This window comes from Anastrepha obliqua, chromosome 3, assembly GCF_027943255.1.
Source record: "Anastrepha obliqua isolate idAnaObli1 chromosome 3, idAnaObli1_1.0, whole genome shotgun sequence".
Taxonomy (NCBI): domain Eukaryota; kingdom Metazoa; phylum Arthropoda; class Insecta; order Diptera; family Tephritidae; genus Anastrepha; species Anastrepha obliqua.
This window is the reverse complement of record NC_072894.1, coordinates 121,572,737-121,590,960: the sequence shown is the minus strand read 5'-3', so window position 1 is coordinate 121,590,960 and position 18,224 is coordinate 121,572,737. Positions and strand designations below refer to the sequence as shown.

The following is an 18,224-nucleotide window of genomic DNA, read 5'->3' as shown; positions in this document are numbered from 1 at the left end:
CGCCATTCAGAATAAACGGTGAAAGAAATAAGGGCTGCTGATGCCGCCAGCGGGTAAAACGCATGTAAAATGGACAAAGTGCTCTATGAAAACCGCGATCAAATTTATTTTCGTTAAAGTAAATTTCCACAATTTGAGGGCGTTGTTCTGGTGTTAAACAATTCATGATGACTTGCCAAACCTTACTGCACAGAAACGTCAACATGGCTTGCCATTCTAAGCTGTCAAACCATTCTTATCGATAGTTCTCATGCAGTTAAAACACATACGATTTTATATTCAGAATTCGTTTTAGAGGTATGATGCCTTCGGCAAAGTTTCTTATTTTGATCCCTAGAATATGATTTTCACAGAGCAAATGGGGGTATTTTTGCCTCCCCATAAATCGACCCGGCCTAATATATATATATTACTAGGTATCTTAATAAAATTAATAGAATTTTTAATAGAATTACTCACGCTACAACCGTGTGTCGGTTTTGGCCGAATTCAAAATGGCGCGCCAGCTGTTTCTGTCCTGCGCTCGTTGGTGGCAGTTGGAAATCTCGAGTGAAGACAGGCTGCAGCACATGGGCTTTCCAACGGAAATGTGGTCTTCCTCTTCCGCGCCTTCCTTTTTGGGGTACCGTGTTGTAAATTCGCCTTGCTGGAGCGTTTTCTTTTAAACGGGTGAGATGGCGAAGCCAGCGTAGCCGCTGTATTTTTACACGTTTAACTATGTCCATGCCCCTATATAGCTCATACAACTCGCTGTTCCAATGTACGCGGTACTCCTCACTAACGCGCAGGGGGAAAAAGGTCTTACCTAGAATTTTTCTCCCAAAACTTTTTTATCTGTCGTTGACATCGTCCATGCTTCTGCGCCATATAAAGGGTGTTTTTTTTAGAAGTTAGGTTTTCAAGATGAAATAAAACGTATATAATTTAATGTTATGGCTAAGAATTTAGCTTTATTATAAAGATAAGGGTTTGCCATTATGTTTTAAAAATGATTTTGGGCAAGTGGCCGCCGCGGCTGGCTTGAATAAATTCCAGCCGAGAGGCCCAATTTTCGACCACTTTTTGCAGCAATTGGGGCCGTATGTCAGCAATAACGCGCCGAATATTCTCTTCCAAGACGTCAATCGTCTCGGGCTTATCTGCGTAGACAAGCGACTTCACATAGCCCCACAAGAAATAGTCCAGCGGTGTTATATCGCACGATCTTGGAGGCCACGCCACAGGTCCACGGCGCGAGATAATGCGCTCACCAAAAGTTTCCTTCAATAAATCGATTGTTGCGTTGGCTGTATGGCATGTAGCGCCGTCTTGTTGGAACCAAAGGTCGTCCACATCAACATCGCCCAATTCAGGCACGAAAAAGTCATTAATCATGGCTCTATAGCGCTCTCCATTGACTGTAACATTATGGCCGGCTTCATTTTTAAAGAAATATGGACCCATGATTCCCTCTGCCCATAGAGCACACCAAACAGTGACTTTTTGAGGATGTAACGGCGTCTCAGCAATGGCTTGTGGATTATGCTCACTCCAAATGCGACAATTTTGCTTATTGACATACCCATTCAACCAAAAGTGAGCTTCATCCCTGAACAAAATTTTCTTCGATGCGTCGCGCGAACCGAACCATTATTTTCGTAATAAATTTGCACGATTTGCAAACGTTGTTCAGGTGTAAGTCTATTCATTATGAAATGGCAAACCAAACTGAGCATAAATCAAGTGACAGCTGACCATCTACGAAAAAAGTAGTGCCAACTTGAAAACCTAACCTCTAAAAAAACGCCCTTTATTAGAACGGGAATAATGAGCGTTTTGTAGAGTGCCAGTTTAGTCCTTCGAGAGAGAGCTCTACTTCTCAGTTGCCTACTGAGCCCAAAGTACGACCGATTGGCAAGAGTTATTCTCCGTTTGATCTTCAGGCTGACGTCATTTCTGTTATTAATACTGGTCCTAAGGTAGATAAAGTCCTTCACAATTTCGAATTGTTGGTTGTCAACACTAACATATTATCCAAGATGCGAAGACTCCCTGTATGTTGAAAGCAGAGCACAAGATAGAGAATCGCCTTGTCTGAAATCTCGATTGGTGTCGAACGACTCGGAGAGGTTACTTCCAATTTCGACGGCGCTTGTGGTGGCGCGCAACGTCATTTAAACACAGCCGTATTAGTTTTGCGGGGATACCAAACTCAGACATAGCGGCATAGAGGGAATTTCTATCCGTGCTATCAAAGGCGGCTTTGAAATCGATGAAGAGGTGGTGCGAGTCGAGTTGTTTTTCGTGGGTTTACTCCAGGAAAAGAAGATTTGGTCTATCGTAGACTTTTCAGGTCTGAAGTCGCACGATGGGCTTCATTCTCTCACACAATACGCTCGGCAGGACCTTCTATGCGATGTTAAGCAGGCTTATCCCGCGGTAATTTGCGCAGATTGCAGGATCACCCTTCTTCTGTATTAGATAGAACACACTCAGGTTCTATTCGCTTGGCATGCTCTTATCCGACCATATCCTGCAAAGGAGCTGATGCATCTGGTTTGTCAGCTCTACACCTCCAGCTTTGTATAGCTCGCCGGGAAGACCGTCTGCTTCAGCGGGTTTGTTGTTATTGAGTCGCCTAATGGATGTTTGCACTTAATCTAAGATGGGTAGGGGCACGATGATTCCATCGTCAGCGTCTGGGGTATCGGTATCTACTTCCTCATCTACGCTGTTGCATCCACTATTAAGCAACTGGGAGAAGTGATTCCTTCATAACCTAAGAGAGCCTCGGTCATCCGTCACCATACATATTGATACAATTTTTGGGCCATGTTCCTGTCGCCTAGCATCGCAAGCTCTTCGAGCTCACGTCTTCCCACATCCCTCCTCAGCTCGCGATATCGTTCCATCGTGGCGTAATAGACTCAATCTTGAGTTCGCCCTTCCTAGATCTCTATTTTTATCTAAGCTGAATTCTAATTACTTTTAAAGCTTATCTTTAAGTATTATATTTAAGTAATTTTGTATCTCTGTAACCATAGACTTAATAAATTAATAAATGAAATAATAGATTTCAAGATCCCGGATTTTCCGAGACCTGAAAAAACCTCTAGTCTGTTGGATCTGTAACCATGGACTTAATAAAAGAAATAACCGATTTTGGGATTCCGCGATTTCCTGGACCTGAAAAATCCAGGCTTTCGGGGTATAAGGATTGGTAACTCTAGTTTATGGTAATATATTCTTGTCAGTCTATGGACCAATCCCTTGCGATTCTGCCAAGCATACAGTATTACATTCATTGGTTTTGTTATCATTTGAGAATCTTAAGAATTTTTTTTCATATACGTGCCATATTATGCCATCTATTTTTAGTTTAAGTAATCATTAACTTGGTGGCCGCCGTAGCCGAATGGGTTGGTGCGTGATTACCATATAGAATTCACAGGGAGAACGTTGGCTCGAATCTCGGTGAAACACCAAAATTAAGAAAAACATTTTTCTAATAGCGGTCGCTCCTCGGCAGACAATGGCAAACCTTCGAGTGGATTTCCGCCATGAAAAGCTCCTCATAAAAAATATCTGCCGTTCGGAATCGGCTTAAAACTGTAGGTCCCTCCATTTGTGGAACAACATCAAGACGCACACCACAAATAGGAAGAGGAGCTCGGTCCAACACCCAAAAAGGGTGTACGCGCCAATTATACATATATATAATCATTCACCTTAAAATGGTTCAAATTCATCAAATGGTTATCGAATTTTTTGTATAACTCAAAATAATTTATAAATATTATATGTTTCTTTCCTTCATGCCACTTATTTAAAGTTTCATTAATATGAAGTTATTTTGTAAACTAAAGGGTATTGGCTCTGCGAGATTGGGCATATCATGAACACTACAAAAATTTCTGTAAATAAAAAAAAATTAAATTGACCACAATATCATCCTTGGTGAGCAGCTCCCATGCAACGCATGCAGGGCCATCAATTTGCATAAAATTTTGGGGATTAAGTCTTGACTAGCAAAACACGAATCCATTTCAGTATGCGATCGCTGCTCCCTGTACTAAATTTAATCAAGAAAGAAACCCACTTATTACTATGAGCTCAGGAGAACAAACTGAGTATAAGAAGCTTACCGAAAATTTACATATCCTCACTTGCTGCAAGAGTGTCATAATCGAAGAAATCAAAACGTCCGGGAAAAATGGCTTCAAAGTGTTAAATTTTTTATGCCTCCATAAATAACAAATATCGTCAGCATTTTTTACACCACAAAAAAGAAGAGCTGATGGTCATTTCTGCATATTTATCTAGAATTTTTTTATATGTTTATTATGACACAGTAAATGAACGATATATTCAAAACTCACGAGATTATTTTTAAACTTATATGGCCTTCCTTCGCTCACAAATAAAAATCAGATCTTCGAATATGGCCTGCGGTCTCATATGACTTTTGGTCATTGTGAAGTATTAAAGAAGCTACCCCTTTTTCAGACAGCCATAGAGCATCCTTTAGATAAAATCATTACGGGATTATTAAAAAGTTTCAGTATTACTGGACGAATTTAGAAGAACAGAAATCGTTTTCTCGCAATCTTATCAAACACGGCGAAATACTGGTCAGAGTCTTGACATATTTTGACATAAACGCTTTATGTATGTGGGGAAGGATTTAAAAAGCTCGGCACAGAATGTGCTAAAGGAAAGCTCTAGATCGACGATGTAACTAAAGTAGAGGCGTCCGTAAAGAAGACTCTTTAAGGTTAAGTTGAAACGGTTGGCCACTGTGGGATCCACTCAGGCTCATAGCTCATAATGATGGCGCGGGGCAAACTTATCCTTATCTGTCTTAAAAGCAGTGTGCATTTTTCAAAATTTTTTGAAGATTCCGAATTTCCACAGTACTGAGATCTTCGAATTCATTTAAGGATTGTCTACGTAAATGGTAAACCTACGTCTGGATAGAGCAGGACAATGACACAGAAGGTGCGAGATCGTGTCTTCCTCTTTCTTATCTGGACATCTTTTGCAGAAGTAATGTGTTTGCCCACCCATCCTCTGGGCATGTCTGAATATTAGGCAGTGTTCCGTTATAGCTTAAATTAGTGTGTTAAGACTGTGCTTATTTTGGCTTAGCAAGGTTCTGTGGGTTTAGCTTTGAGAGTCGGCCACAATTGTCGGGCGATCCTACAAGTGGATTCATTACACCATCTTTCATTCGCTGTTCTTACAATTTCCTCAAACCTAAGTAGCTCACATGTTTGTAAGGGTATGCCTGTGTCATTGTCTGTGTACTCATCAGCCAACTTGGCTCTGCAGTTACCCTCAATGTCACAATGGCCAGGAACCCATGTAATCTTTAGTGAAATGACTCAGCCAACTCGTTAAGAGATGTGGGGCATTTCATGGCTACCTTGGAGGTTGTCGACTGCTCTTTGAGGGTTTTTATCGCCGCCTGACTATCAGTGAAAATGCAGATATAATCTCCAGGTATTGCATCATACTGTACCAGCATCACGGCTTTTATTATTGCCATCAGTTCAGTCTAAAAGATACTACAGTAGTCGGGAATCCGAAAAATGTTCGGAATATACACCTTTGATCCATCTGTGTGTACATGGATGTACTCGTCCTGTCTTAAATTGTCCCGCTTCCACTCTTCCCTCGATGGTAGGAGGGTTGTGAACGTGGTAATGGCAAGTGTGGGCGGGAGTGCATAGTCCACTTGACCGGCAAGCTCCAAAATGCCAGCCAGGATTTTACCGTTGCCGTAGTCTGTGTTTGACCACTTACTTAAAGTGTTCAACCTTATTGCCTCTCTGCGCGTGATATATCCTGCCTGAAGATCTACGGCAAGGACGTTTAATGTCGCATATAATTCTTTTGATGGTGTGGTTGACATTGCACAGTTATAGGAATAGATGCGAGCCTTGTCAACTCTTTTAATGTTCACACCCTTCTCAAAGGTACTACAAGTAGAAAATTCTTCTAACTACTGTAGTGTAGTATCATTCTGAGTTCCATTCGCCATTTTTTTCCCAATTAGCCTTCCGCGGGAGTACAATGCCGTCATAGCTTTGCGTACTCTCTGCGACTGTGAGCCCCCAATTTAGGTTTCTATTCAGTACAAGTCCTAGATATTTAGCCCTTCCTGTTTGCTTAAGAGCAGGTGTTTTATGTCTCCTGCTAAACTGTATCAGATCCGTTTTACCCGGATTTACTTCTCCTCGACTTTTACACCTAAAGGATAGTGTGTTGCGAGATTTTTGCTGAAGTTCACCTAGTGTTGGAAGGTGTTTACCCGAGTTTGCTATGACAATATCATCGGCAGAGAAGGGCTACAACTTCACTTAATTAGAGAGAGTGCAGAGAACTGCATGTGTGGGCATCACTGGTGCCTGCAGAACATGTCCCACCGCCGCGCTCAACGTTATACTCCACTTAATTCCTGTGGATCTGCAGGCTAAATCCATTGCTGCTCAGAGTGCTATCAGACTGAAGGAGTTTGGCCTTTGGAGACAACTCCCTGTTGGGCATAGCAGCATCTTGAAGCAGATCTCCCCTTCCTTCTCTGATATTCGCACCGACCTCTCCATCCGCAAACTGTGCTTTGAGGGTTATGCTAGGGCTATCTTTCCGAGCAGGCAAGATTGGAAAGAGGGGAGAGTTGTTGCGGATATAGAGGCCTCTGTTTTCACTGACATATCCAAAATGGAGTCTGGAGTGGGAGTGGGGGTCTACTCCAAATCAGCCAACATTTCGGTCTCCTATAAACTGCCGGAGGCAAGCAGCGTCTTTCAAGCAGAGGTCTTCGCGATCCTGCAGGCAACTTCTTTCTAAGAAAAGCGCAAGACAGATGGAGGTCTGTCTCATCGTGTGCCATTTCAAAAGCACTATGGCCTCAATACGATATAAACAGAACGCTTAAGGTGATGGGAACCCCCCGCCATTCAATTTCCAAACTCATTGCGGTGATCACTGGCCACTGGGTGATCGGCACTCACGCGGAGAAGCTTGGAATTCCGTACAACCCCCATTGCAGAAGCTGTGGGGATCCTACAGAGAAAGAGACTGTGGAACACTTTCTCTGCAGATGTCCAGCTTTGGCGGCTAGGCGCTTGAGATTCCTCAGCGTCTCCTTTGGGGATGACTTGATGAAATTCTCCAGCCTAGATCCCTTTTCTCTCCTCCGCTACATCAACAGCACTGGATGGCTGTAGACGGGCTTATCTCCTCCCTTAATCCTTTCACAGGTAGTGGTCCACTTTATGGTATCAAAACGGCACGTAAGTGCTACTTGTAGCGTACCTGGGGTACTCTTGGCATCTTACCTACCTACCATCATCGGCATATGAAATTATCTTAGTTCCCATTTTTTGAAGATTATTGTCTGTCAGGTTCCATAGAAGTGGAGAGATTACACCTTCCTGGGGTGTACTCATTTTAACAAATCATAATTTCGTGCCTAAGAGTAAATCTCTATTTATCGGACATATTTGGTCGGTCAATTTAAACTGTTTTGTTTTCATAAATTAGAGGTGAAATTTGTATGAAGGAAAGTATGAAAATTTTAAATATGACAGAGTGTTTTTGACAAATTTTCATAGTTGCAAAAAAGCATAATTATTTTTTATTTATTATGCGACATTTTTCTACAACAATTTTTTCTTTTTATTTTCAGAAATTGTACCTGGGACTTAACAAATCTACTACTACAAATAGGTGTACAAAATATAAATACATTTCTCAATATCAGTATATAGTAAGTGTTTCATAGTTTCGTCCTAAAATGGACGGCTTTAACGTTCCAATGCTGTCCGACAGTGGTTATAGTAGTAACAACAGCAACACCATACAAACACATACGCATCATCACAAAGATCAAATGCTTAGCGCTGGCAGTGCCCCGGTCACACCATTCATATACGAGCACAAAACGATCCACCAAGGGTCGGGCAGTTTGAAGCCAACGAGCGATTATGCCGCCTTTACCAATTGCATTCAACAATCCGCGCTGCTCGATCACCGTACCGTTGATGCGAATATTGATGGCGTGTCGCTTAGCAGTCTTTGTGACCTGAAATTCCCCAATTCACCGTCGGCGGATAGTAATTTTAAGAATATTTCACTCATAAATATCGAGGCTAATCAAGTGCTGGTGCCTGCCAAAACTATTGTTGCAAACGATTTGATTACCGATGGTAATGACGTCGAGTCGAACTTTTCGAATATTTTATATGTCAAGGACGACGTTGCCACAGAGGCGAAGGACATGCCGAGCTGCGAGACGGCGCAGGTTACACATGTGACGCACTACTTGCCCCTGAAAGCCATCAACGATGCTGAGGCGAATTTTTCAAAGGCCACAGTCACGGTCACGGCTGCTGCAACCACGGTGACTGCACTAAATTCCAGTGTGATGGCTACCGTGCCGACAGACAGCACAACAACGAGGGCGAACAGAAATAATAGCAACAATAGCAATAACAGCAATACTAGCCGTTCGAAGAGGGGGCATGGCAGCAATAGAAATGGGCGCACAGTAACGAATCGGCATCACCAGCAACTGCAACCACAGCCGCAACAGCAGGTGCAGCAAGCAGAAGTGCTCGGTCCCACTGTTGCGACTGCGGGTGTCAACTATTTGAATGCGAATGCAGGCAATAATTTTAACATTTTGACGCTGGATAGCCAAGCGAATAACGAGCATCACAACAACTCACCTGATAACCAAATCACAACAACAACGTCCACATTAATAACCACTGACACTGCCAACAGTAAAAGCATCACAAGCACCATCAATAATTTCATTAGCAGCAATCACAGCCAAATTGTCAGAGCTAGCAGCAGCAGCAGCAGCAGCAACAGTTGCAGCAGTAAAAACAACAACAACAACAATAACACCAACACTAACAGCAATAGCAATGAAAATAATGTACAAAGCATGAACAGTATTGCAACAATGGGCCATAGCCGGGCAACGGTTTTGCAGACTGTTGACGAGGTGACAGCGGGTGGGGGTTTGCCCACTCAGCGGCCTAGTGCAGTAGTCATCGTATCAACTCTGCCTGATGGCAGCTGCATTAGCGACAGCAATAGTGCCCATACAAACGTCACTCACGCCAGCAACAATAAGACTTGTGGGAATGGCACAGTGATGTCGCCGAATTCTATGGACGGTTGTGCCACAGAGCCAGAGAAGCAACAATCACAACAACAACAACAGATGCAACATATGAACTCATCGAGTGCTAGCATTGATTGTGATTCACTATCGTCCATGGATGATATGGATGATCAGGAAGTAAGCGAAGCTAGTTTTGGTAAGTATTTACATATTTGCTGTTAAACAATTTATTCACTTTCTATTGTTGTTGGAAGCAATTATGGTTGGAAATATTCTGTTGGTGGTAGTGATTTTTCAGGTTTTGCAGACTTTTCAGATTTTCAGATTAAAAAAGGAATAATACATATTAAAAATAAAGAATAAGAATAATAAAATAAAATAAAATAAAATATAAATGCGTAACTATTTTTGTAAGAACCTGAGAACTTTAATTTTGTTGAATATCGTTATTTTACTGCACAAAATGATAGCTTAGAACTCGACTGATGTACCGAAATTTATAAAGACAAATTACGTACTTTCCCCCCGCCATCAATAAACTTTATTTTATTTAATATATGGAAAATAAGAATAAATTTTCATTTTACAATGAAAGGAGCACTAGTTAATAAAATTATTTTTTTAATAGAAAAGCAAAGTTATTAGGCAGTTAATTTTCTGGTAAATGGGTATTAAGCACTATCGACACATAAATTAATATTGGAGGTTGAATTAGTTTTAAAGGTGACACACAGATGGCGCTATTTATCACTTTATCGCGTTGGTAGTACTGAATATATATTCATGACAAAGCCTCATCCCTAGGCTTTGTTTATCAGTATCTGTCATTTCGCTGAAGTATAAACAACGCAGTGTTTTCGTGCTCCGAGTATGTCAACTTTCGTGCCGTCAAAACGCAGTTTGCGGGAAGCTTTGCTTTTCTGCTTCAATTTGAAAAAAAATACAGCCCAAGCCCGTGAATTGCTGCAGGAGGCCTACCCAGACCATACTCCGTCGATTTCAACATGTGAGTACTGGTTTCGACGATTCAAAAGTGGTGATTTTCACACCGAAGACAAGGAGCGTCTTGGCCAGCCCAAAAAGTTCGAGGACGCGGAATTGGGGGAATTGGTAAACGAGGACTCGTGCCAAACCCAAGAAGAGCTTGCTGAATCATTAGGCGTTGATAAATCAACCGTTTGCAAGCGTCTAAAAGCGATGGAAATGATCCAAAAGCAAGGACATTGGATCCCGTACGAGTTGAAGCTGCGCGACGTCGAACGGCGATTTTTTACGTGCGAATTGCTGATCGAGCGACAAAATCGGAAGGGTTTTTTGCATCGGGTGGTGACTGGCGACGAAAAATGGATCCACTACGATAACCCAAAACGCAAAAAATCATGGGGTTTGCCCGGCCACGCATCAACGTCGACGGCCAAGCAGAATATTCACGGCAAGAAAATCATGCTCTGCATTTGGTGGGATCAGGTCGGCGTCGTATATTTTGAGCTGCTCCAACCGGGCGAAACAATCACGGGGGATCGTTACCGACTGCAATTGATGCGTTTAAGCCGGGCATTGAAAGAAAAACGGCCGAAAACGGTAAAAAGGCACGACAAGGTTATTTTGCAACATGACGACGCTCGGCCGCATGTTGCTCAACCTGTCAAAAAATACCTTGGAACGCTTGGCTGGGAAGTGTTACCCCACCCGCCGTATATTCCAGACATAGCTCCCTCCGATTATCATTTGTTCCGGCATATGAGTCTCGATTTGGCGGACCAGCGGTTCTCCTCGTACGAGGCTACCAAAATATGGGTTGAGTCATGGATAGCCAAGCAGCGGCCAGAATTTTGGAGAAACGGCATCCGGAAATTGGCCGAAAGATGGGCGAAAGTTGTAGCTAGCGATGGCCAATACTTCGAATAAAATATTTTGTACCGTTTTTTTCACAATAAATCTTCGAAAAAAACCTTTAAAACTAATTCAACCTCCCAATAAAAAAATTAAGTAATGCAAAATGTTAATTCATAGAATATACGGAAGCTTATTTATATAATTACATATTTAAACAAAGAGACTTGTGGTTTAAATCAATTTAGTCAGATTCGCTCTGATCTGTCACTTTTACAACATTTTACTGGAAAGCAGTTTTAGCACTTTCGAAGAGAGTTGGTTGTCGAAACTTGTTTTCCTGAGATTCATAAAATGCCTGCAGTCGTCCAAAAGGTGCTGCACTCTTCATGCTGACAGGATGCAGTAAGGGTAGGGAGGTGGCCTCTCACTATTTAAAATGTGCGAATGTGTACCGATTGTCCCGATACCGATGTGTGTCGGATGAACGCTGTGACATCCTTGTTACGGCATATGGCTGGGTAGTTGGATTTATTTATTGCCTGTTGTACTGAAGCTTGCATAATGGGCTCCATGCCGCAGTTCTTTACGCTTCGAAATATTTGTTAATTAGTCCGTAGATGTTCTCATCCGAGGCTTTGTTCGTGTTTTCGTTGGGGGGATTTTTATGTGGCGGGTCCCAAACCCAGCGCACAACTAGCTATCCTGGGTTGTTTCGTCTTCTCACATTAGCACGCTCTCAAACGGGTGTTCGGAAGCTCCCCAGAGGATACTTGGGCTAAGCCCGGAAGTTGTAAGCTGTTTGGACCGTATGCCGAAGAATCGTCCTGGTCACTCCCAAGTGAACGGCTATCAGGTACTTTCCCCACATGTGTGTGGCCTTCTACACACGGAACCATCCTCCGGAACCAGTTATGATTCTGATGTTGTAAACGCCTTCGTTTATTTAAGAACTAACATTAACACCGATAACAATTTCAGCCTTGAAATCCAACGGACAGTCTCTCTTGCCAGCAAGTGTTGTTTTGTATTAAGTTGGCAACTGAGAGGTAAAGTACTTTCACTCTATAAGCCTCTTATCATGTTCGTCCTAATGTATGGCGCAGAAGCGTTGACGATGACAACATCCGATGAGGCGTCACTTGGAGTGTTTGGGAGAGATTTTTGGACCTTTGCGCGTTGGTGACGACGAGTATCGCAGGCGATTGAACAATGAGCTGTATGAGGTTTAGGACGACATGGACATAGCGAATAAAGATACAGCGGCGGCGTTGGCTGGGACATGTCATGGAAACAAAAGCTCCGGCTCTGAAAGTATTCCATGGGGTACAAGCTGGTGGTAGCAGAGGAAGTGGAAGGCCTACTCTACGTTGGAAAGATCAGGTCGAGAAGGGCTTGTTCATCACACAATCAAAGATATGCAATGGTTCCATTCCTGCAGCCTTAGCTTTTTGGTCGGCAAGCTTGTTCCCTTTTGATATTGTGGACTTACTATCCGAACAAATTATTGTTTTTTTTTTCATTAGTTTGAGATGCAACTATTCAGGCTTTGGCTGTGCACACAGATCAGTAGATCAATAAAATTATATCAAAGTTTTAGTAAAATGTTAACGCTTGCAATGCAAGCTTTCCAAAAGCATAGATATTTATTTCAGGTAAAAATTTATTTGTTCCTATGCCGCTGTTTAATTAGATAATCCCATCACAATATGCACTCGTCGTATTTAATTTTGAGAATAGGAAGCAAAAAAATATTTAATAATAGCGGGTGTATTTTTGTAAAAATTACAGTTTTTCAAATTGAATTAAAAAAAACCAAATAATTAAGGAAATGAAACTCTTGAATTCATAGATTTAGAGGATGCCCTCGTATTCTACTTCCAAGAGAAACTTTAGTGTAGACCTGAATAGTTTAGTTTACGATCTCGTTGCCTGAGTAACTATAAGATTCGGCATCAAAACAAACAGTATCTTTGGGTAAGGATATCACGACTTGCATGGGGTCTTCAGAGTAAAGTTCAGATTTTGATAAAATTATAAAATTATAGGGTTGGGTAATAAACTTTTAGAAACCCAAGTATTTGAAACAAATTTTAAAATTATGAACTTTTGAACTTTTTACTAACCAGTGTTTTAAGACATTAATATTTTATGTCCTTGCACCAAATTTCAGTATTCAGTAAAATTGGTTTGTATGGGAGGTGTCACGCTCCCTTATTTTAAATTGATTTTACTACGCCTATATCCTTCGGGCGATTGCAAGCAATTAATTGACGAAGTTCCATTGCATTTCGATGATTAGTTTGGCAGCTTTTAAAGTACGTACAGGCAAACAAATAATAATTTTTACATGCATATAAGATTTAACTTGTCAAGCAAATGAGGCTGTATCTGTAAGACTTTTTAAGTCTTTATGCACTGGGTCCATCAATTATTTGTTTGCAAACCTTTCAAATACTTAATATAATCTCTAACTTATTATAGATATTCTTGAATTTTTTTAACTAATATTTTTTCATTCACAAAAATAACTATAAATGCTTTCTACGCACATACATACATATGTGTGTATGTATTTATGCGTTTACATTTTTTCTAATTTTCTCAGCACATTTGCGTGCCACTTTTGCTTACTTTAAACCAATTTCCAACATTTAAAGCCTTTTATCCTTGGAATGCTTTAAAGGTCAGGTTTCCTTCGCTAGAGAAAAACCTTTAAACCAACTTTTTCTACTTGCAAAACAACAACAAACCTGCTTGGTAGGCAAGGTTGCATTGCTGGCTTTGTTGGTGGTGCTGCGTATTATGTTTTGGTTTCAAATTCTATGCATTTATCCAATAATAATAGACGAGCAGAGGACCTTGCAACCAATGCACTTGTAATTTTGTTGTACAGGCAACAACAAAAACGAGTATTAGTGGTGTGCTGCCCCAATTCAACTTAGTGACGGCCTCGCTGTGTCTATTTGATTTGTTAGCGTTGACTTTGACCCATTTCCAGGTGTAGCCAACGACAACCACGACGACGACGCCGAGAACAACGATAGCGACGAAAGCGACGAAAGCATGTTTGCCTTTGCGAGTGTATGTGTGTGTGTTTGTCTGCGTCGACGCGCAAAAAGTGTGTCAATGTCAGGCGGCGGAGGCATTAAATGCAAGTTAGTGTTGTGCAGTTGCAATGTATTGCAGTGCCAGTGGCAGAGGCAGCGACATCGGCAGCGGCAGAATAGCAGTAGTTGTGCATGCGAAAGCGAAAGCTAGCTACGCCGCCCGACCGCTAGACGAGCCGAGTTGAATGCATAGCTTGTTCTTCTGCTTGCATTTGATATTTTCGTATGCTTTATTGCTGCTTGCATGTCTGAAAGTTTAGTCTGATGAATGTGCAAATATGCACATACACACATACATACTTACATGTGTCGGTGCATACAGTATTGGGCAAAAGTTAAGAAACTTTTTCTGCTGATTCATAAATGATATGATATTTGATTTTTTATTCTTTTTGTAAAATATTTAAAATGCCTTAGGAATAATTTCTTACGAAAAATTTAGGGATTAAAAATAATTTCTCATATTTTTAATAAAATTCAATATTTTTGTTGGCATTACAAAAAAGTCGATGCCTATACAAAAGTTAGCAATATTTTATTCCAATAATACTTCTCTTGCTGCAACTGACTTTTTCGTTTCAAATATTCCTTAGTGCTTTTAAAGTCTGTCTTACGAAATTATAACTTGTGGCCACAATGGACCCCGAACCCGGACCAACTCAATAGTAGTCATGCTTAGGCCACTCATCTACGGCACCTCATAAGGAAACTCCGAAAATTCAGGTTCAAAATGCTTTACAGGTCGTAATTTTCAACGAATCAGAGTTTTTTAATTTTTTTTTTATTTTTATTTTTTGTTTTTCTTTTTAATTTGAGTTCAGGGTATGGAGAGATACTAATTTAGGAGATTTAGTAAAGAAAGTACAGAAAATATGAAATATTAAGTTTCTTTGACAATATTTTTACCTAAATAACAAATTTATAATTGTTTTTCTAAATAAGCCTCGATAACCATTATTAGGAGTGAAAAGGTTTAAATAAATTTGAACACAAAAAATCTTTTCAATATCCATGAAATTTACTCTATTCAACAATTAATTTTAAGGCATTTATAGCCGGTGTTTTTAACGTATTAGCTTATGTGTCTGCGCGTACACTGAAAACACTTCACTCCGTGAAAACACTGTTCAACAAATATCAAATGAATATTTATGGAGTTGAAGAACTGAAGAATACAAACGGGAAGATAAGTTTTATTTAATTTTTACGCCCTATAAAGCAGTTTGCAGAAAGCCGATAAAAATTACATAACAAAACTTGAAAGCACGGAATTCATTCCCAACTGCTTCGTAAACGCATATAGAACAGCGCGTTTGTTGCTTTATACAAATTTTAAGCGCAGATGCATATGCAGCTTCATATCTGAACATACTTTCGCGCAATCTGGAGGCCAAACTTTCACAGCCACTTCAAATCTTGACTTCCAAGTACTCAAGTAACCAGAAGGTTTATAGGCGGAGGCATGGGATTGAACATTTATTCAGAAAGAATAGTATAAAGTAGTAAAATGGTAGAAAGGGACTAGTTATTACAGCGGCCCATTCTTTTCCTTCTTTTTGATTGGCGCGATAACCCCTTACGCGATTTTGTCCGAGTTTATTAAGGGAGTAGTCTGGTAACTTACACGTTTTTTGAGGCCATGTTTGGGACATTTTTTGGAAGGGAAAATAAAATTCAATCGGTTTGATTTTCTGATATGTTATTAAAGGTATAAGAAGGTGTACAAAAAAAATTTTTTTTTTTTAATGTTTTGATACTATTTTTGTACACTGCAGCAAGCGGCAAAAAAAAGAGGTACAGTGACTGGCCGGCGTGATTTCGTCACTTTTGGTCATCTGAAACAGAAAAAACAAATTGCTTATTAATCAGTGTGCTTGTCGTTCTGGCGGGTAGTAAGATCAAATGATTTTGACCAAAAACAACAAAATGGCGGACTTCGTAAGAAATGGAAAGTTAGGGACGAAATAAATTAAATCTACTACCCGCCAGAACTATTGATGTGTAGAAAAACATATCTAAATTTCAGCTCAATCCGTTAGATAGAAAATTTGTTTTTACGACGGCCATCCGGAAAAACGTTGTTTTGAGAAAAACGCGTTTAAAGTTTTAGCGGCTTAGCGCGCGCAAGTACGAGCCGCTCTTATGTATGTGCTATAATTTCGTCAATATTTCGAATTTCGGTCTAAAATTTGTACAGTATATTACCAATATATCGCACTTTCAAAATATGTAAAAAGCCGAAATTCGAAATTTTCAAAATAAGTTACCAGACTACTACCTTAAAGCGCACCAGTCGTTTGTTTCTCGTGCTAACCCGCGCCAGTTGAAAACGCTAAGTGAAGTCAGGTCCTCCACCTGATCTTTCCAATGCAGATGGTGACATTTTTATTGCAGTAATGGTGTTTCAATAACAGTTTGCATATTATCTTATTTCGAAAACGATCCATCGATTTTCGAATGAATCGCTCTAATGGTCGATTAGAGCAGAAAACTTACGTAATGCTCGAAAAGTTTTTGAAAACAAATTTTAATAATTGCAAACGTTGCTCGGGCGTGAGTCTTTTTTCATGTGGTCATTTATCAAGCCAAACTAACCTGAAAATAACCGAGAACTAAAAAATCCCCTCTCAAAGAATACAGTGTTGATAATCTAAAATTCTCCGTCCCGCGAAAAAAGCATCTTTTGTGTGATTAGGGAATATTTATTTAATTTCCTACTTGTAAGTTTTCAATATTAGCTGAATATGTAGAGAACATTTTTTTAAAAAGAAAAACTAAGAAAGAGGCAATTTTTTATTTATACAAAAAAGCTCATATTACGCGCAACACTGTACATACATACATACATATGTAAACGCTTACATACGAAACCGCATGTGTGTGTGCATGCATCTGTGTGCATACAAAGTGCCAAATGACCTCCGTTGCATTGCATCCTTGTATTCAATCTCCAATATTAGAAGCGCCGCATTGCACTTGACCCAAATTGAATGCGTCATGTTCCAATTATGATTCTGAGTGAGCGAGTGAGAGCGCGAGCAACTGCAAGTGCAAGCGAGTGAGTGCGGCGCAACGGCGCGCAACAATTTGGTTCTACTAAAAACGAAAAATCATATCCACAAACACACAAACAAACCAGTCGTCGCACTATTAGAAAACAATAACAAAAATAGTCACTGTTAGCTGTAGACAACGCGTGGCAGACGGGAGTCGGTAGGCGGCGGAAGGCGAGCGGTCTCTGGGTGACCTTGTGCCATTTGTGTAAACAACGAATGCGTGCTAAGGATAAGCATGTATGTGCGCCAGCGTCAGCAGTGGCAGTGACAGTGGCAATGATAGTTGCAGCATTAGAGAATGAAAAAAAAAACGCAGCAAAAAAGTAAAGATTAATTGCAATTGCGGCCGTCCGCCACACTCAGCTGCAGCGTGACAATACACAACAGCCTACATACAGATGTGTACGAGTATTTACCTAGCGAGTGCACCACTCCGCCATGACGCAGACTACTCACTACTACAACTTGCATGGACTTTGCGGCTGACGTTGACCCTGAATAGAAACGCTAACTATCTTCTTGTTTTGCTCTCCATTTGTCTCTGTCGCCGCTAGTTCTTATCACTTTTGAAGTGTGTCGAAGGTCCATTAGCTATAGAATACGTTATTTTTGTTATTTTCCACTTTTTATTTTTATTTCTGTAATGCGAGCTTGCTGCCGTAACTCTAGCTGTTGCTGAATTTGATTATGTTGGCGGTTAGTGTAAGAGAAGGCGGTCTACTGCCTGATTATCTTAAGTTCTCCATGCACCACTAATTGATATTTGCAACATTGGCGGTCGCACTTACACAAATGCAATGCAGACGCATACATAGACGTGAGCACACGCACTTAACCACACCAGCCGCAATGTCACAACGCGGCATAGACATACATACATATGTACATACAGACACAATTGATGACATTGATGGATGTTACAGTGGCTGCACAGCTTATGAAAGTTTCTGTATGGCGACGCGGATCGCGAAGTGAGAGGAATTTAAGGAATTCCGTTATACGCCATCCACTTGCTCGCCATGTAAATGCCATTATTTCGTTTTTGAGTGATGAAATGCTGAAAAAATGCCGAAAATTTAATAAAGAAACCAGTTTTTGGGTTGG

General features: G+C 40.6%; 1 protein-coding gene across 1 annotated transcript in view; it reads left to right on the top strand.

The window, feature by feature from the left end:
• The window catches only part of LOC129240231 (nuclear hormone receptor FTZ-F1), a 172,309-nt gene that overhangs the window by 7,775 nt on the left and 146,310 nt on the right, over positions 1-18,224 (top strand). The window contains exon 2 of the mRNA XM_054875899.1: positions 7,673-9,317. Coding sequence (XP_054731874.1) covers positions 7,781-9,317 — 1,537 coding nt within the window. The 5' untranslated portion in view covers positions 7,673-7,780. The remainder of the gene's footprint in view (positions 1-7,672; positions 9,318-18,224) is intronic.